The sequence below is a fragment of the Scomber scombrus genome, chromosome 21 (assembly GCF_963691925.1).
Source record: "Scomber scombrus chromosome 21, fScoSco1.1, whole genome shotgun sequence".
Taxonomy (NCBI): Eukaryota; Metazoa; Chordata; class Actinopteri; order Scombriformes; family Scombridae; genus Scomber; species Scomber scombrus.
Window position 1 is genome coordinate 19766926 of NC_084990.1, and position 21537 is coordinate 19788462.

Sequence of the window (21537 nt, forward strand, 5' to 3'; positions counted from 1 at the left end):
CACTTCCTCTCCTCTGACTGACCGGCTTGCCCCATAATACACTGACATACTAGTCTGCAATCAATTCTTATCACACCTGGCAGTTGTGATAAACTGCTTAAACTACACATACACTGCACTTGAAAAATAGTCTTTTAATGTGTGTGGGTTTAGGAGAAGAGATGATAATGCACCGCGTACTTGCAGTGCCACATTTTCTGTGGATTAATTAAAATTCTGCAGTGTGTCATCATAAGGAGTTGTCATTAGGTAAAAGTTTTTACACATGCTACGCAATCTTATGCACAAATATGCACCTTTTTCATAAATAGTGCATGCAAACATTGCAAGTTAATGGAGCCTTTTTTTTGCAAAACATAATATTTTAACCCAAGTTTAAATAATTCTCTGTAAAATGTGACTGAGCTAGAAAGAGTCCTTAGAGCTATGCAGTGTCATCTGAAAAGGGTTTAACACTTCACCTGTAGCACCTCACTGCCCAATCTCAAGTTCTTCTCATTATAGTTTGTCTACCTGTCAGCTCATAAGCTTTTGATCTCTGCCGTCAAACCATACATTGCAAAAAATAACCTAAGAAAAGAAAAAATCCCAAACTCAAACCTTGCAGGCATCGTTATACAAAGTCAAAGATTATGGCGAATGCAATCCAATTGCAGCTTTAACATCAGAATGAATAGGTTCATAATTTCAGTGTTTATCTCTGTTAAGGTCCCACGGCAAAAGAAACCACACAAATGTTTGAATGACCTAGAGGGGAGTGATATGTGAAAATAGAGAGATACATTTAAAATAATTCATGTTAGATGGATGAGCGCTGGCGTTTGACTCACCTGCCTCAGGCATGTGTGCTATTTTCTCAGGTTTGTTGTCGTATCTCCTGTTTTGACTCGGGGGGGCCATAGAGGATTGTTAACATGTGTGAATTAGAGCTGGAGATAATGAGCATCGGGTAGAAAGCAGCGGGAGGTGCGATCAGTTAAAACACATTAGTCTCTGGTTTCATCTTCCTTTACATCTACCAGTGTGACTCCAGCGTCTGTGGTCTATTTTTGCCAGATCGATGGTTGAAATCCTGGAATTCCTTTGATACCAGTTCCATGATACAAAGGAAAACTAAGACTGTGCAAGCAGCCGGTGTAGACGCTGTTCGATAAACACCCACAATACAAAAATGTTGGACAGAGTGAACAAGATACAGACTATGTCACAGTTCAGTCTTCGTATCACAGTATACAGTGTGAAACATACAAAGGGTCTTCATTGACAGCTCTGACCCCTTGAAAATCTCAAAATGAAATTCTACAGGGGTCTGAACAATGTGCCGAACTATTTTCTATTTATCTACATGTTTAAGTTTATTTTATGTAACTGAAATCGATCGTTTTTAAAATAGCTCAATAAAAATATATTGCAAGCAAAACATTTACTGCAATTTGCATGTTGCCTCTACATTTTTGAAACATCCAGTAAAAATGTCTGAATACGAATCAATTCAAAAACAAAACAAAAGTCCTTTATATATCTCGAGCAATGTCCTTAAACAGTCATTTTATCACAGAACAAATCAATAAATAGACCAATAAAAATACACAACCATGCTTGTTCTTAGTTATTCTTAGATCCAAGTAGAGCTACTTAGTTGTAATAGCTGACTATTCTGTTTTGGAAGTATCGCCCACAGCACTGAGACCCCCTGATTGTCACAGGGTATTTTGCACAATGACAGTATGTGTATTATTTATTGTCTACCATTGAAAAAGTGGCACTTGGGTAAAGGCTGTGGGATCCACAAAATCAAATGAACATCTAAAGCAAAGTTGATGGAAATCGTAGTTTTTCAGATGCCTTGTCATGTCATATTGGTCGAGGGAAACTTAAACTTGAGTGGTGCTTGATGAAAGGTCAGAGGGTCAACAGTCAATGGAAATGATCATCTGGAGACCAAAAATATCCATACTGCATTTCATGGCAAACTAACGGACCAGAGTTAGTTATGGTTTATCTTAAAAGTGGTTCTTAACTCTCTATACCTCGATGAATGAATTGTTGCTAAAATCATTCTTATATTTTGTCCTGTACATTTTGTGTGTGTGTTACAAAATTGTGTCATTTATATCAGCCTCTTACGTAACAGGCCCTAATAATGTTTAAGAGAACAAAGCCCAATTTGTACGCAACAGGCCGACATAATCTAATCAATAACGTGGTGTTTGGCGGAGGGTCACCCTGACTGAACTGTATGAGCCTTTTCTCTTCCTGAGAGCAAACATTTTCTTCTCCACAGTTTAAAAAGGCCTGATAATTGCTCAGGCAGGAACATAACAAGTGTGAGCAAAGCAATTACGGGAATCAACTACACAGACATCATTTATCTTGGTGGGTGATGTGCCCCCAAAATAGTATCACAATATTTCAAGGGATTTCTATGATAATGATATTCTTGAAGATATGACAAAAGGATTTTTGGCTCTCCTCGTACTCAACCAGGTGCTTCTGCTTGAGGTGGTGAAATAAGTTTGTTGTATTGGCCCCTTGTTAGAGTCTTCTAACATTTCTTACATGAATGAATGAGTGAATGAATGAATGAATGAATGCATGCCTTTATTGTCATTGCATGTTCACATACAACGAAAATGTGCTGTCTCTCATAAAAAAAAATTGTTTCCGTTCACTCTGCTGAAACATACACTTACATACACTCACATAAAATAGAATAACTAAATAAGGTAAAATAAGATCATTTTTGGCATTTTTGCTTGATGTTTCAGTCCTAATATCATATATCACGTGGCGACAATTAGTTTATTAATCGATTAGTTGCCAACTACTAAATTAATCAACATCTATGTTGATAGTCGATTAATCGTTTTGAGTCATTTTAACAGAAAACTCTCCAAATGATCAGCCATTCAAATGTGAATATTTCTGGTTCCTTTAGTCTTCAATCATAGTAAACTGAATATCTTTGGTTTGTGGACTGCTGGTCGGGACAAAAGACATTTGAGGATGTTTAATTATGCTATGGAAAACAATGAATGGCTCTTTTTTTTTGCCATTCTCAGACATCTTATGGACCAAACAACTGATCGACTAATTGAGAAAATAATTGAAAAATGAATCAATGATGAGAATAATTGTCAGTTGCAGCCCTGCTTCTCTGAAGAGTAACCTCAGAGAAGCTCAGAGGAGACGGAGGAGTCTTTTTACTTGGCAGCTTTGTATCACTTTGGCATGATTTGCCTTGTTTGCTTCATACATGCCAAAGACTGAAGAAAAGCAGACACAGAGAGGGACAGAAAGAAAGAAAGAAAGAAAGAAAGAAAGAAAGAAAGAAAGAAAGAAAGAAAGAAAGAAAGAAAGAAAGAAAGAAAGAAAGAAAGAACGAGGAATTTTTTTGAAAGATTTAGCTTTAGCTGAAGCTGGAATTTCTTTGATTATTTTACTTTATTTCCTATTATTTCAGTAAAATTCATTGTATAATGTAAATACCATTCATCCATTTTATTTTTCATTTTTGGGGCCTTGCAGGTGCTGCAGTCATCAGACAGTTCAGCATCATTTACAGGGTTAAAATAAAATCTCTACGTTAACTGGCTGTGATGGTTTGACACTGTTGAAGGGAATTGGGGCACCTGTTCAGTAGGTAACCCACATGTAAACAGAGAGCTCATTGCACTGCCTTCAACCTGTCACCGACATCCTTCACCCTAACTGAGGGTGAACTCATGAAAATCTATTTGCCACTGCAGCCAGAGCGCTGCGCCCCACTTAAAATGAGAACAAGTTTTGCTCCTGTGCTATAATGATGTCAGACATTCACCACAACCAGGGGAGCGACAAATATGCATGCCAATGTGGTCTTTGAGAGTGCAGACAGCATATTTGTAGTGCTTTCTACAGGATCATTATGCTTACAAGTGTGTATGTCAGATGTTATTTGGGTTTGACTGACTGCAGATAATCTTGTGTGTGCATGGGAATCTTCGAAATGTGTGTGTGTGTGTGTGTGTGTGTGTGTGTGTGTGTGTGTGTGTGTGTGTGTGTGTGTGTGTGTGTGTGTGTGTCTGTGTGTGTGTGTGTGTGTGTTTGTGTAAGCTATAGTTAGATCAGTAAGTACACAATAAATGAAGGCTTAATGAATGCACCCCTTCACAGAACTCTTAATTACAGACAGCAGGTAGTCTCTGAGAATCGCTGTTTTCCCTTCAGGAATTCTTTAAACTTGCCCCTGAACTGCAGAGCTACTTGGTATCCCACGTTTTTAATAAACTGGCTCGGGTATGCTGAAGGAATTCGGCTCACTTTATCTCATCTGTGTGTGTGAGGCTCATTAGCGTAGCCCCTGGAGAGGGTTAAGCTACATGCAGTGTGTTTGTCCAGAGCCTGGGGGACATTTAGCATTCAGACAGCACCGTTTGGAGGACACTGCCGCTCCTCACTGTGGTTATTTTGCCAAGGCAGGTTTCTTGTTAGCGCTGTATGGGGGGGTAGAAGTGGTTGTGAGTGACAGAATTGAAAAGTATTCCTGTCTAGACGTGTTAAAGTGGATTAGAACACACAGCCCGTCCTCTTTATTTTCCTTTTTGTGTCAAAAAGTGATAGAGATGATGGTCATCATTATTATTCAGCATTGTCAAAAAGAGCTTCTGAAGTGTTAATGAAATATTAATGTCACATAGAGTATTTGTTTTTTGACACTCTGTTCCTAATGGATTTCTTTTTTCATTTGCAGTTCGAGAACCGTTCATTCTTTTCAACTATGTCTTTGTTTTCTGTTCTCTGCTCTCATACATCTCCTGTTGTATTTCAGGGCACAAGTGATTTCTGCATAGCCCCTGACAAGTACCTCATGAGCCAGACAAAGGGTATCATCAGTGCTGGTAAGCCTCAGCGTTAATAATCCTGCTCGAGTGGAGTTGTAATTATGAGAGCATTAAGCTGTGGCCACGACAAGAATTGTGTTGTAGTTGAGTTTAAAAAAATGATTGCTCTGAGTGCATTTAATTAACCTCGTCTTCTCTCTTTGCTTTTTCACAGATATTGTTCATTACTACCTTTACTGCAACCAGACTCTCTCCAACCCCTTCCAGCAGGTATGAAATGTGTCAAACTTTAGGATGCTTTGCTGAACTCTTGTTGAATCTTCAGCATTGGTACCTAATGAGCACTGAGATGGTGATTTGCAGAGGAAAGGACGGCTACATGTCATTAAAAAAAACTACACTAAATTTGGTTGAGGTCACCTCATCTGTATTTTATCTGGGACATTGGGGGGGTTAGCAGTTTGGGGGGGATACACATTAATTTGATTTCTTTTATGGCAACCAAATAAATAAATATAGATATTGGAGCCTATAGAATACTTATTTTTTTAATTTAACAATATTAATCAAACACTCAATAAATTTAAGACATTTTCCTACATAAGTTAGCTACTTAAGTTAATTTTAAGGTACAAAAGTGTCCTGTTTTAAATTAAGAAATATCTAATTACATAAATTCAACCAAGCAATCAATACGAACTTTGACAGTTGGCAGTTTTTGATGCTTGACGCTACACACACACACACAGTATATTGGTCAATACTATATTACAGTTCAATACCAAGCCCCATCAAAGAGAATTTTTCCTCCAGAGTTTTATACCTGGCATTGAAGAAGAAATAATATGATTTAGAGTGTTTGTTTGACATTTAGAAACTAGAATTGAAGGGTTAACTGAACAAAAAATCTGAAAAATCCATTTTGGCTGCATTTGAGGGACTTGACCTCAGTATTTTTTAAATCCGGGCTGCTGCCTTGCATCTAGGTTACATAAAACCATTCTCTCACTGCATTAATATGTCTGTATTCAAATATGAATCAGGTCATAAGTGCCTTTTTAAATATAGTCATTTAAATGCAGTTGAGTCGACAGTCAAGTTTTTAAACCTAAACTTATATTTTGACCTGCAATTTACTAAATCAGTGCTCAATGGGACGTTCAGATCTCTTTGTGCAGCCCCTGTCTGTTTGACTTATATCCTAACTTTGCCTCACAACTCTTGTAGAGCAGTTACACATTTGCAAAGCATCCAGCACTACACCATCTCCAGGCCTTTCAGCATTATTTTCCCAGCTCTCTCCCTGTGCCTGCTTTTCTTCAGTCTTTGGCATGTATCAAGCAAACAAGGCAAAACATGCCAAAGTGATACAAAGCTGCCAAGACAAAGGCTCCTCCGTCTCCTCTGAGGTTCTCTGAGGTTACTCTTCAGAGAAGCAGAGTAGGGATTTTAGGTCACATCACTGACTTCTTCACTGACATCAAGGCAGCTGTAAAGTCAATTTCTGTGAGCTCTGACCCAGTGGAGTTCAGATCTTATTATCTGGCTCTCGTAGACATGCCCCGAGGATAACAAGAGCACAGCTATAGAGGGCAGGCAACCGTCACCTCGCCTGGTAAACAAAGTCAGCACTCTTTTTTCTGCCACGCAGATACCCAACAGGTGCAAAGTTCAGAAGCAAGCTGGCAGATACAGGAATTCACACTGATTGGCAAACATACAAGCTCTCTCTTTCTCTTTGTTTCGGTCTTATATTCTCAGCCTGAGCAGCAGCAGTACCCTGCAGTTCCACCCTCCGTGTCCTTGTATTTCTTTGCTCTGGCCGTCACTCCTGCGTCAACTCTGCTTCTTGCCACAGCCTTTTTTTTATGTTCTTATTATTATCATTTCTTCTGCTTTCTCCTCTGCCCTCCTCTATCTCCTTGTTCTGTCCTATTTTTTACTTTATTTGTCTCAGAACAAGCTCACCCAAGCTAAAGTAAAAAGGCAACTCTGATTGCGCAGCAGAGAGGAGTTTGATTACGGACAGTCATGCCACTGATGCAGATCCAGCAAGGGGGGGAAAAAAGTCAGATCAGAGGAAAGCAATTACGTTTATGGATGGTTGACGTAATTGACCATATCCTTTTTCAATTTAACATTGTGCCACAGGCCAGGGGGTTTCCAGGCACCTCTTAAAAGGTTGGGTGACTGTGAAGATACAATTTTACCTTGGAAATGTGACATATTGTTTCATTTATGATTATGATTGAATGTTAATTTAAAAAATTAAAAAAAGACGAGATGCAGAAAGTGCTGTGTTTCAGGTGGGATGTGATTATCCAGTTATTTCATGCTTATTTTGCCCCCTGTTGGTAAGAACAGAAAACTACAATCCCACAATGACACATTCAAACTACATTTTGTAATGTGATGATAGAATATTTTATTTCAGTGAGTGTTGAATTATTCAGTCATGGAAAAAAAAGACGAACCAAAAAAAAAAAAAACATTATTTATTCACTTTTGTGGTCCTGTGTTACAGTGGTACTTTTGTTTTGTTGCTATGTTACTTAAATGTTTTTATTTTATTTCAGGGTACCTTATTTGTCTTCAAGGCTAACTCTGGCCCCCATGTTGTTGTTGGCTTTATTGATCAATCTGCATCATTTGTATTAAATAAATGAAGTTATATAAAAAATAAAAATCCATTATTCATAATGTGCTGCTTTCATCCATGTGCTTTCAGTTTGTGGAAGGACACACAACGTGCATTTTTCACTTTTATCATTTGAAGATAGCTACATTAAACAGCCTTGGGAGCCTTTATTTTCTACTCCGTGTGACGACTCGGACTCATTAAAATGCTTCTCTTAAGATCAATGTTTATTCCTCATTTGCATTCTCCTTACTCTGTGTGTATTTACACTTTCTGGTTTACAGCCTCTGACCATCTTCCAGAGGTCCCTGACCACGATGCAGATCCAGATCCAGGGTCTGCTGCAGTTTGCCGTGCCTCTGTTCCCTACAGCTGAGGTATCACACACATACATACCAAGTTACAACTCTTATGCTGTGGTAAAAGGCAGTAAAATGGTTGTAGGAGTAGCAGTAAAACAACGTTCTCATGTAAATAAATGCTGGAGTATTTGTCAGTGATATGGTGAACTCTCCACAGAGAGACCTAATGGGTATCCAGCGTTTGCTCAACTCCTCCGAGGTCAGCCTGCACCAGCTCACCGCCCTGCTGGACTGCAGGGGGCTAAACAAGGTTTGTTCATTGCACACTAATTGGCATCACAGCAACCCAACTAGGTCAACAGGAGAGCAAGTGGCCACGCAGGATTTCAACATGAATCTGAATCTGAGCTGGCAACAGAAAAGATTTTGAAATTTAATGAGATCAACCTCTGTAAGCTTTTCTTCCGTAATAAAATGTGAATTCCTTGCATGTTTAGTGTGACTGCAGTGTGATTTACACAAATAATGCTGGAAGTCCCACTAAATGTGCATGACATGAATTAAGTATATGTCTTCTTGGATACGACACACACCAACGCTCTAAGTGCATTTTCATCTTTGCTTCATTTTGTCATATATGGCAGCAAGAGCCTGCTTATGTAATCATTCATTCGCCTTTTTCGGTGTTTGACCTCTTTAGGACTACCTGGATGCAATGGTGGGGGTGTGCTATGACGGGGTGGAGGGTGTGCTCTACCTCTGCCTCTTCTCCATCCTGGCAGCCTGTGCCTTCACTGTGATGCTGTGTGCCATTCCCAGGGCATGGAGACAAATTGCCTGCAGGTCAGTTCGTTCTCTGCTCATCTGCCTGCTTGAATGCCCTCATTTCCTCATCCTGGAAGCATCTCTATGTAGCACCACATGCAGTCTATGTGCCAACTGCTGCATGTGTGTGAATACTTGCTCTACTTGGCAAACAAGAGCCTAAATGTTTTCCTACAAATACAGATTCAATTGTGTGACTGTAATGAGACACACAGGACGTTTGAACTCCTTTCATCTGAAACATTAGTTACTCCTTTCCACTTAAAGGACCATACTGCTGTTTCAAGCCTTATTACGGCTCGACATTTATCAAAGCATACTGCAACGTTTTAGATTGTTTTCCTGTCTTCCACGCAGGAGGTTGTTTTTGTCCCATTTCATGCTCTATGAACATTAACTTGCAGAGATTTGAGACGAAAGTTAATTCATCACAGTGAACAATGTATCACCTTCATTTCTTATGTCTTTTACATTATCGTCATGAAAATACTGAATCAGCTGGTCGAATACAGTGGCAACAAGCAACAAGTTTGCCATGTCAACTTAAAAAGTGATTGTATGTCACTTCTGTGTTCACAGCTTATTTCCGCTGTCTGCATGTAGCCAAAAAAAAAATCAATTATTGTAGGTTTAAAGTCCCTGTAGGTAGATATTCATATAGTACCAAAGTAACAAAAGGCTTCCTGGAAGGTTGGAAATCAAGCTAAATCCTTTACGACATACTTGTGGACATGGTCAGCAGATACGGGCGATTAACATTCAAAACACTGGTTCAAGCTCACATAGGTCAAACTTTTTGATCTTGCTGATATTTCACTCTGCCTCCAGGGAACGAGATTATGACGACATCGACGAGGAGGACCCGTTCAACCCACGGGTGAGGAGGATAGCCTCCCAGAACCCCAACCACACCAACATGCACAGCTTCTGCAGCTACAGCAGCAGCATGGGCAGCCAGAATAGCCTTCATCCGCCCGCCCCGGCTGTCTCAAACGCCCCCGTGTCTGAGTACATGTGAGTGAAAGGAAAGAATGTGTGGTGGAAAGCGTGATTTCAAGTGCTCAGAGTCTCTTCAGCTTCTGAGTGGCTTCTTTTATTCTTTTCTCAGGAACCAGACAGCTTTGTTCGGGGGAAATCCGCGGTACGAGAATGTGCCTCTGATAGGACGAGGCTCTCCTCCACCCTCGGTGCGTTGAGTCCCAGAGGCCAAGTCCTTCCTATGATGTCACTTCCCTCTGAGCTAACCAGCCAGATTTCATTCTTAAAACACAGGAAGCTATTTTATTATAACTACTGATTATGCATTTTCTTTATTCAGTGACTCACTTCCCTCTTTAAATATCACCTTTACATCACTGAAATGTTAAGGCATATTTAACATTTTCTTAAAAGCTATTTAATGAGATATTCTATAGCTGCACACTGTGCCTTTTTCTGCCCTCCATAACTTATAGGAGGCTGACTTAAAGCACCAAAGCAAGAAGAGGAGAAGTAATGTAGTTAATATTTGATCATGAGGCGAACATCATTTAGCCTCTCTCAGGCCATATTCCCAGGAGAAAGTGACAGGTTTTAACCCGTAAACTCACTCACTGTTGACACTGAAGGTTTTCTTCCTCATTTAATAAATTTGCCCCCCACTGGGCTTTCTGTCTCCTGTCATGTAGGGAGACAGAAATAGAAACATTTTTGATTAAATTTTTATTGGCGCAGCCTCTTTATAACATGCGGCATAAGTGTGTGACGAAATACAGCAGTTAAATGCATTAAGCAGGTATGTTGTTGGTAAGAACCCACTTATTATATTTGGATTCATATGTGCAAAAAATCTTAATAAATTACGCTCTTAACAATTTCTTAACAAAGAGAAAGTAATTAGTTTTAGTGTGTAGTTTTGTGTGTCAAACATTTTATTATCGTATTAGGTTTTTTCAATAGTTTCCTAAAAGAAACTGCTGTGTAATTGTTAATCTATTGGACATTTCTTTGAAAAGGGTTATGTAATTTAGTAGCATACAGGCTATGTGCTCATTATAAAGATTTTAAGAAGAAACTTAAAATGCTGATATGTAATTTGACATACAAAAGTAAACACTGTAAACTGTGTATTTTCTCTCTGTTAAAGAATTGTCAAAAGTCTAATGTATTAAGAGTTTTTGGACTTTAACAATTACATTTGAACCCAAATTTAATGAGTGGGTTCTTCCTAACTAAACCACTTTAATATTCTTCTCTGTTTTTTTGTACAAATTTGCACCACTCATTCTGTGAAGGTCTGATAAATACCTGCGAATTACTACAGTAAATCAGTATGAACCTAAAGGAGCTGTAAAATTAAATACATACCCAAATACATATTTATTTCTGATAAACTGCATATTATTTGTTAGTATGCGTGGAGTTTTAAATTCAAAGTATTTTTTTTTTTTTAAAGAGATGAATATATATTCTACTTTTCATGTTAGTCTCACCACAGTTTTAGTGGAGTTTGTACATGATGAAAAAATATCAAGTTCTTCCTTTCATTTCTGTCATCATTCTCATTTAACTTCAAGGTGTAGTTCCAACTTAACCAGGAAATGTGATGCACTTTGCCTTATGACTTATTTTCCTAATGCATACCAGCAAGTAATGTCTAATTCAATTCTCCCTCATGACTACAACTGTGCAGCACCATGCAGTAGTTTTCGGCTAACAGCTTCTTTTATATATTTTTTGTTTGTTCGTTTGTCATGTGTATGTTTGTTTGTATCTTTCATTTCTATATTTCCTCTTTTTTTTTAATCAACTTTTTGGAGATATACTCTCAGCAGTATAGAAACCGAGTAAGTCTTTTAAACTCTTCCTCAGGACTACATGCCTCACTTTTCCTCTGTTGCATCTCCGTCTTTTACCTCTGCCTCAATTCACCCCCACATCACTTTGTTTGGTTCCTGTGCAGTTTTCCTGTTTGGCATGGCTTTCTTACTCACAACCTGTTGTTCTCATTCCAGACAGTCTGTAGCGTGGGTTTGTCTGCCCCTGGCGTTCACAGGGTGGTACTGTAGTTGCGTCCCTGGATTTCCTCACAGTTTTAGTCTCCCTGTGCATGCTCCAATCATCCAAGTCTACAGCTTGTATTTCCACAAGGTGTCCTCTGTAATGCTCTAGACATTTATTTATCTGGGTACAGAACAATTTAGAGTGGTATCACAGTTACTGTAAATGTTGCTAACGAGTAAATTCATTTATTTGAACAGTAGGTTACATCTGTTACCCATACCCTGAGACAGTATAAAAAAGTGGGAATTAAAGGAATTGTCTGCTGAAAATCAATCTATCTATCTTTTGAACGTCAAACACTTGAAAAAGATTTATAGCTTGCTCATTTGTGAAAAACATCAATTGTATTCAGCTTGGATTCACAGCAGCTACAATGGATTTCTTCACATGACCACTACTTTCTGCTTACAATCCCACAATAAAATGCATTACATTTTAATCATTGGGGAAAACTATAATTCAATTTACTGCTCATTATGGAGTAAACAGTTGAGTGTCTGTTGCTGTGAGAGCCTAATATGTCTGAGAATTTAGTTGTTTATTGTTTTACTGTAATCACTTATTTGGATAGGAGGTTAATGACCTAAAATATGAGTATAATGAGACTTAGTTACTGCACAAATGGATTTTAACCATATAATAACACATTCACAGTGCATGATGAATGAGGACAGGTTGTATATTTCCAAATGTTCTATTTTGTGAGAGAAGCTCCGCGGGATCTACAGTGTGGAGTATGGGGATGATTTTGGACACATATACTGAATAGCTGATGAGGCAGGGAACAAGTGTGCAGATGGGTGTGGAGATCAGGTGATTAAAACTTATGAAATACACTTGGGACAGCCACTGGACAGACAACAGTTCTGTATTTTCAAATAGCAAGTTGAGCGATTTATTGATGAAGCTACAACTGTTTAGGAACATCTCAACATACGGATAAACTGCAGATAAGTGGATCATGATAGATATTTTATATGCTACCGTGACTTGGATTCATAGTAGATGTTGTGAATCTACAGCTGCTGTCCAATGATAAGCTTCAGTCTTTACAGAGCCACATTTCAATCCTGCAGAGCAGAAAATCTGATATTCAAAAGATAGATTTTCAATGGACTGTTCCTTTAAGCTCCTCATGGCAGTTCCTATCTTTATAACTGGTGATTAGGCTTCAGTCCCCACTTATGAAACTTCACCCTTTATTTTATGTTAATGATAGATTTTCAGTGGACTGCTCCTTTAAGCCCCTCATGACAATTCCTTTTCTTTATAACTGATATTTAGGCTTCAATCCCCACTTATGAAACCTCACCCTTTATTTTCCAGAGTCCGCTTGTAACATGCTCATTATATGTCTGTGTGTGTTTGTCTTTCCTTGACAGTACTCCCCCAGTATGAGGGCCACCTATCTTTCCATGACGGAGGAACAGAGTAGACACTTTGGGAACGACTTCCAAGCATAGACTTCTTCTCTACCTATCCGAGGAGGGAAACAGCGTCGTACACACACAACTGATAAAAGAGTGTGTGGCTCATACAAAGCATCAACATCTCGTTAGTCTGGGATTCAGGACAACGCAACTGTATCTGTACTGTTCCACATGTGTTGTATGCTCATAAATAATTAATGACACTCTTCCGCGCCAAGCCATTTGTTGGAAAACATCTCACAGGCTGTCGAAGTTAACCTCTCTTAATCCAAAAGACTACAGTATTCTAAATCATCCGCCTCTCCTGTTCAAAGATACTTTACCTTCTCCAACCCTTCAAAGCTTTGATGCTGAGGTGTTTATTACTTCTTACAACTTACATACTTTCAGATCTCCAAAGAGAAAAAAAATGTGAACATGAAAGCTGATGTAAACATGTCATATTTTCTATATGTTATGCTTCATGCGTGATATTTGTGAAGCACAAACCCAGCACTGGCAGCACACACCAGGAGGTGATGTTAAGGTATAATTTATTTACGTTCACACACACACACACACACACACACACACACACACACACACACACACACACACACACACACACACACAGAGATACACGCCTGCAAGTGAAGCTTTATGTTTCGAAATCTCCGGAGACGAGACTACGGCTTCTGTGAATATGTTGTATCATAACAGACTGTTGTCTCATTCTGATGTGTTTTATTTTATTTCAAACTATGTGCCATTTTTTATATATTTTTTCTAGTCTTCTGTGGCTCTCACATAGAATCACTTTTTTTGTTTTTGTATTTTATAAAGGGCCATTAAATCATGCATATCTAATTCGACTAATACAAAGTCATTTCTACCATTACTTGGGAAGCTGTGCTGCTCTAACTATGATTAATGAGAATATTCAGGTAATTATTTTCATCAGATCAAACCATCCAATGTTTGTATTGACTAACAATTATTTTCTGTAGGGATTTAAAACATACATGCAGTTTTGTTCCTTAAAGATTATGTTGTTTGTTCCTGCATGTTACACTGTACAGGCACTCAGCGTGGTGCGTAATTTTGTGTGTGACCCCAGACTTTAGGGTCTAATTGTGAGTTGAATAAAACCAGTTTTGAGTACAACTGTGTGCATCTATAGTCTGTCATAGGCTACTTTTGGGGACAAATGTCCGAGTTCAGCCAGTTAATTAGGGATAATTTGTCCAGTTGGAGACAAAAGCTGCATACCCAAATGGGAAAAGGCTGATCAGCGGGTATGTGTTAGCCTCTTTAGATAAGGGCACAGACAGATGGGTTCTATAACTAGTTAGATCCTTTACCCACATGTTTGGCACATACTTTACCATACAGTACCGTGTAGCTTCTGTAACGGGCTGTGGAGACCAAATATGATCCAGTGATGAACCGTGATGGACACACTAACTGAAATTAACTTAATTTAGGTGGTGGCCCGACATGTTTCCAAGAATAGGGAATAATGGAGTGAGCTCATTGTGGCTTAATGTCCCACAGGGTACGAAGAGGGTTGAGAAAATAATTAAGTACCTTAAAATTGTGCTTAAGTACTTCAGTAAATGTACTTAATTACTTTTCCACCACTGGAACAGACATACTGTTTGGACCATGGATGTTGTGCTGGGTTGTTAAGACATAAATCTTAACCTGTAATCTATACTCAAAACTCAAACTCAAAACATACTTTCTTGCCACCAAGATAATAAATCTGTCTATAAAAAGGTTATCATTAGTTACAGCACATTCGCTTGGTGAACTTCACATTGATATTTAAAAACTGAAAAGAAGCAAAAAACATGATGACTTGAACATGATGAATGACTGCTGCTTATGAGAGTTTAAATATATATATATATATATATATATATATATATATATATATATATATATATATATATATATATATATATATATATATTACTTTTGTCCATTTCTTAGTTGCACTAATATGATAGTTTATAAGAGACACAGCTGCCTGGGATGAAATTAGCTCAATCAAACATCCAGTAATTAATGTGTCCAAAAGATTAATTTGAAATGCTTTCTCAGTATTTTCAATTATTCATACATTTGTTACCAATGTTCTGATCAATTAATCACAAAATGTCTAAAAATGGCAAAAGCTCCTCTGAAGTTACTAGAGATAAACGAATAAATCGAACAATATTCGCTTCATTCATTTAATACACTCTTCTCAGTTTGTTTATGGAAGTGTCTCACCCATCTGAACTGAACTTTTGTTTACCCGTATGATTTGAGCTGAACTTAATGTTCTGTTTCTTTGTCAATGGCATTGAACCAGATTGAAAAATATGTGAAAAGAAAATGTGTAATGGTGTATTGGAAATGAAGACTTTTTTGTGGTTTTGAGGGCTGTGCTTTAGAGACAAACTGAGAAAAACCTGAATAACAATATCTTGAAGGCTAGGATAGAGACCTGGCTGTCACCCCTGATATATACAAAGTTAAATAAACAGTGAGTTTAAGTTCCTGTGGTGAGTTTAGGGTAGAATCCCCAAACACACCTTAGTGTAGCCTTCCGCCACATTTACCAGCATCAACCCAATCTGTTTTCATACATTTGTTTTACTTTTTTCAGCCACATTTGCCAGTTTCCTTATTCGATCTAATAAAAATACTCGAGTATGCGTGCAGTTAAAGTTTCGGTGTGCAGAATTTAATGCTATCTAGTGGAACAGACATGGCAGAAATGGAATATAAACTCAGTTGTAACCTTGTAAATTTGAAACTCAACAGCTCTGACATACTTTGATCTACCGATCCCATTTAAACTTTAAAACATTCACAAAACTTTGAAGTCTCAAAATTGTATTTTGTGTTGAGATACCTTTTGCATTTTTGGAGCAATTTAATTCTAAAGTGAGGGTTTTTACCGCACTATTCAGGTCTCACCAGCATGTGACGTTACAAATTAGAGGGGAGAGCAGAGATTTTTTTAGACCACAAAAAAAAAAAAAAAATTCTAAATGTGTCTCACTTCCACAGTTTTAACTCTCTAAGCACATATCATACCTTAAAATATTGTCACATGCCTCATACACTATCAAAATGTAAGCATATAACCAATAGGACTTAATTGAAAGGGACAGCACTGTCAGGCTCTCACTGATTGCAGTACAATCTGCAGGCTCGCTGTCTCCTCAAACCCTATGTGAACATATCATCCTACTCAGCTAGTTCTGCTGCCACTAATAATGTTCAAATCTCTGAGCTAGAAGATTCATTTCAGCAAATCAATTTCTCATCAACAAAATGTGAATTTTTTGATGAGAAGGATTTCCCAGTGGTTCTGTGGTTAAGCCTCGTTCATGGTCTGCTTTCCCTGACAGATTACAAGGCTGTGAGTTCAACCACAGCTCAGGGCAGTGCTCCTGGCTACACTGCTCTGACTCTGACTTTAAGCAGTAGCACTTGATGTTTTTGCTGTTTCAGCCTCAAAGCAACAACTGAACCCTTCAACTGGTTCCAATTTTATTAAGGCTCTTGAGCCCAAGCGTGAGAATTTTAACCTTTTAACCTTTAACCCTTGACATAGCTTGATCAACACAAACTAAACACATACAGAAAAGTCTTCTGATGTTCACACTGATACATTTCAGCAGTTCAACCTATGGTTTGTGAGTGTTGGTGTTTTCTTTAGGATGTTCCTCTGCAGGGCTATCTATGAATTTTCATCAGTTCTGCCCACAGTTTAAACATTTGCAGGTCTGACACACAGAAACACACAACTGATTAAAATCAGAACCCCAAGCCTTATTTACTCTGCAATTTAAAAATCTACAAATGAAACTTGATCATACTGATGCATTTATCTAAATCATGGTAGTTTAGGATCAAGTAGGTCATGGGTTTGATCCCGAATGCAGGCAACTTTAATCTATGAATGTGACTGATATGCTTATTTCATACTAACACACACACACACACACACACACACACACACACACACACACACACACACACACACACACACACATTTACGCAATGAGTCTATTCTCTTTGTCACCTTCTTTATTACTTATTTTTTCACTTTATTTTAACTTAAATCCACACTTCACATCCCATGGGAAAACTATGACATGATCTACAAAATGTATTTTAATGGGTATTAAAATAGATCATGTATGATTCATATATTTGTATTCATACATTTATCATCATACATTTAACTTAATTACAAATATTCTTTATTTTATTTGTATTTTTTAAATTTTGAGTCAACAATTTTTCATTTAAGATTTCGTTGTTTTTATTGTTCTTTTATTTAGACTTTACTTTTTCAGGCCAAGTTTAAATTTGGGCCTGATTCATCTTGGTAGTGTAATAAAGCTTCATAATGTTATATTTTTAAATTTTCTATTTGGACTATTTCAATTGTGTCCAAAAGGTAATTTTCAATTCTTCCAGCAGATGTCAGCAAAGTGTTGTAGGAAGTGCTGCTGAAACTGCAATACAGCACAGCATGGGCATTGAAAGCATTACAATGTGGGTGAGACAATCTTATATGGGGGTGTCTGGGGGTCCTCCCCAGCTAAATTTTAACAGAGAAGATGCCATTTCCTTTATTCTGGTGCCTTTGGGTTTTAATACTTTGATCTGGCTATATTAGCTTTGAAAAAATAATGAGTACATTTTGTAATTTCATCTAGAGGAAGTATTTGGCCTCAGATCACATATTTGAAGATATTAAAAATCAAAAAAGTACAAAAATTGAGCCATCTTTAGTCGTAACCATTCATTATTTATTTAAACTTGGGGATCTCTTTATGCTTGGATGTAATTGCAATTTCTATTTGTACGCTCTTTTAACTTTTATGCTCTTGATGACATCATCAGTGATGCAGTGGGGTTAATCTAAGCCTTTCTGGTTTATCACAAAAATCTCTCTCTCGCCTCCTACTAGTTCAGAACGCAGCAGCTAGGCTTCATACTGGTTTACTGGTACAGACGACATTACATCACCCCAATACTTTCACCATCAGGGCCCATCAGCTTTGGAATGACCTATCTGAGGAAATCGTCTTTTATTTCATTTTATTTAACTTTTATGTTTAATATATATATATATATATATATATTAAACATAAAAGTTAAATATATGTATATATATATACATATACATATATTCAGGTCTGCTGTGCTCAGCTGCTCCCTCCTCTGCCTCCTCTCCAGGATCTCCATCCTCTTGGTGTTGTTGTGTGCTCGCTCATGGGTCCTGATCTCTGCCAAATCCTCCAAGACACTGTGTCTGCATGGAGGAAAGAGCATCACACTAACCAATGAGGAAGAAGTTTTTTTTAAAGACTCAAAATGATTAATTAACTATAAAAACAGTTGGCAATTCATTTTATCAATTGATTAATCGATTAATTTACTTATTATTGCAGCTCTAGGTAAATATAGATTTTGTATGGAGCCCCTTATCATCCAAGTTGTGGACAGATATATAACTTTATTTCAATCACACCGGGGATCATGTTAACAACATTTTAATGTGATAATAACATTGCAATTTATAGTCGGTGTCATAATTTTTTTAAATTCACTCCACCAATTTTACACATGAAGATTAGTTTATTTGTATAAAAGCAGTTGTATGTTTTCTACAGCTGTTTTCTATCAAATAACCTTTACCATTCATGCCTAACTCTTAACCAGGACCTTAGAAACTTTGGTCCCCATGAAAACTACGGTCCCCAGGAGGTAACTTAAATGCGTACACACACACACACACACAAACACAAACACACACACAGAGAGAGAGAGAGAGAGAGAGAGAGAGAGAGAGAGAGAGAGAGAGAGAGAGAGAGAGAGAGAGAGAGAGAGAGAGGAAACCCGCAGCAGCAGGGCAGCGGGGGTGAGGAGAGAGAAGAGACAGGGAAGTGAGTGTAGCAGGTGGGCTGCTGCTCCTGCTGGTGTTACCTGCGTGTCTCTCTACAACCACATGTATCATTGTTCGTGTTTCTAACCTGCTGACGGGAGACACACGGGAGGAGAGGAGCACCGTCGACGCACTCTGAAGGACAGAGAGAGAGAGAGGAAGAGAGACCATAGCGTAGTGAGGAAAGAGTGAGGTCGTGAAGTGAGAGGGGGACGACGCTCGGTAGTCTCTCCTCTTATTATCCTGAAGAGAGAGATAGAGAGAGAGAGAGAGCGGCTTGTGCAGAGTAGTGGCGGCGGGCTGCAGGTGTTTTTCAGACGGGGGTGAGGTAACATGCAGGTGCCGACAGTGAGGATGGTCCAGTGTCCTGTCTTCTGTTGACGCTCATTATCCTTCACTATACCGAAAGTGACCATGAAGGACACGGGAGAATCAAAGGACCACCAACTAACTGTGAGTGTAAACTATACAGGCTTGTCTGAAGCTGTTAATATCTTTTTTATTGTTATTATTATTCAGTAAAAAGGCTCATTTAACTCCCTCCAAAAACTGCTTCTAATTTAACTTTTTAAAAAGAAACATCCATGTTAATGTTTACTTTTTAAAAATAATTCCTAACAACGTGTTTACCTACACATGCCTACCCTACACTACCTGCACTGTCCTCCAAACCATATCTGAATTATTGAACTGGCTGTTTCAGTTGCCTGGCCTCTCTTGTCCAGCATGTAATAGACTTTCTACAGGGTGCTGACATATGGACGACCTTATTATTCCCTCTGATGCTTTGGTGGAACCACAGGGAGGATTGTTATTACTATTACTATGTTATAACTATTAACTGCAGTTGTAGAATTACACTCCTTTAAAGCACCAAACAGGCAACACATATATGCTGCAATGTGTTCAATAGTATATCAGAGTTGCTTTTACTAATTGCTTTGGGCCATAAAGACAGCCTTTGGGTATAAGACATGAGTGCTGTCTCTTTTTCAACCCATGTTTACTTCCATTCAAAGCTTCTCTGCTGAATGAAAAATCTCTGGGTGTTTTCATGGAAGAAAATTATACAGGGAGAGAGAGGCTAACTGAAGCGTGACCATGAATGAGTGGATTGTAATGTAACAATACAACATTTCAGTCATTTAGTGGCCCCATATCGCCCAAATGCTATTCAGTGTTCACGAGAGAAGGCTAATTTACCCTTTAAAACTACAGGGGTCTGTATTTAATTAGAAATGGGGATTGGTGATGGTGTGAAAATGACATCAGTCTAATTTTATTCTTCTAGTTGTGGGAGAAATTGACGCTAATCAGGCAGGCTTCGTCAGTCAGTCTATTCATCTGTTTTCTATGCCCAGTTATCACAACCAGGCTACTGGTGATATGTGTTGACTCCAGCATGCATTGGGAAAGGGCTGCAATAATTAGTCGATTAATGGATTAGTTTAAATTAATTGGCAAGTATTTTGATAATGAAGTAATAGTTTTAGTCATTTGCTGGCTGCAGCTTTCTATGAATTCTGGGGGATTCAGAGGAGACAGCTTAAAAAAAAGAAAATGGTCAAAATTGATGCAGACAGCAGATATTTCGAGGTTCCGCAACTACCAATTATTTTTATTATTAATTTTTTTATCTAAAAATTTCAGAAAATAGTGAAAAATGTCCATTATAATTTCTTAAAGCCACAGTGACGTCTTTAAACCATCAACAGTCCAAAATAAACAACATCAAACAAATAATCAGTTAAATATAATGTATGACATAAAAAAGCTTCACATCATGACATTTGAGAAGCTACAAGCAGCAAATGTTTGTCATGTTTCCTTAAAAAAATACTCTGGTATTAATTAAGATTAATCTTTCAAGATTTCAAACGCCACACCTTTAGTTTGTACACAGACTTTTTCTTCTTCACACTTCTTCACTTCTCAAACAATAATAAATTGTTTCCACAGGCTGATTGATGCTCCTCGTTGATATTAAACACATATGTATATGTAAAATTGGCAGTTCCCCTCTAAGAAAACAGAGAATTTCACACATAAACCAAATGTCTCTCCAGCATTACACAAGTCTATTGTGTTCTCACTAAAGAACCTCTACATACGTATAGTACCAGTCAAAAGTATGGACAAATCTTCCCATCCCTTTGAATGAGAAAGTGTTTCCAAACTTTAAACTGGTACCGCTAATAAGTATTTACAACTCTAGATCCAGCTCTGCTGCATGGACCTCTGTAAAGGCCTTATTTATTGTAGTAGCAAGAGCACCCTTGTGTGCTGCCATTAGGGCTGAGTTCAATTAATTTTCAACCCTTTAAATTCAGTAAATTGAATTTCTCTTTGTTAATTGAATTCAAGGAAGACTAAATTCACTTTTTGTGCTGCAGGTTGCCTTGAGGATCCGACCCCTCAGCGATGCTGAGCAGGAGGAGGAAGCGAAGATCGTGGCCCATAGAGTGGACGACCAGGTGAGACGACTGTCCTTTATTAACACAGCTCTGTGTGTGTGTGCGCACGTTTCAATATCCTGTTC

General features: G+C 38.1%; 2 protein-coding genes across 2 annotated transcripts in view; both read left to right on the forward strand.

Moving 5' to 3' along the window:
* ttyh2 (tweety family member 2) overlaps positions 1–13647 on the forward strand; it is a 59341-nt gene extending 45694 nt beyond the window's left edge. Inside the window, exons 7-14 of the mRNA XM_062443272.1 lie at positions 4811–4880; positions 5038–5093; positions 7746–7838; positions 7981–8073; positions 8464–8606; positions 9417–9602; positions 9697–9775; positions 13013–13647. Coding sequence (XP_062299256.1) covers positions 4811–4880; positions 5038–5093; positions 7746–7838; positions 7981–8073; positions 8464–8606; positions 9417–9602; positions 9697–9775; positions 13013–13093 — 801 coding nt within the window. The 3' untranslated portion in view covers positions 13094–13647. The remainder of the gene's footprint in view (positions 1–4810; positions 4881–5037; positions 5094–7745; positions 7839–7980; positions 8074–8463; positions 8607–9416; positions 9603–9696; positions 9776–13012) is intronic.
* A 5765-nt stretch (positions 13648–19412) lies between these two features.
* Positions 19413–21537, forward strand: part of kif19 (kinesin family member 19) — a 37120-nt gene continuing 34995 nt past the window's right edge. Inside the window, exons 1-2 of the mRNA XM_062443275.1 lie at positions 19413–19451; positions 21392–21472. Of these exons, the coding sequence (XP_062299259.1) occupies positions 19413–19451; positions 21392–21472 (120 nt within the window). The remainder of the gene's footprint in view (positions 19452–21391; positions 21473–21537) is intronic.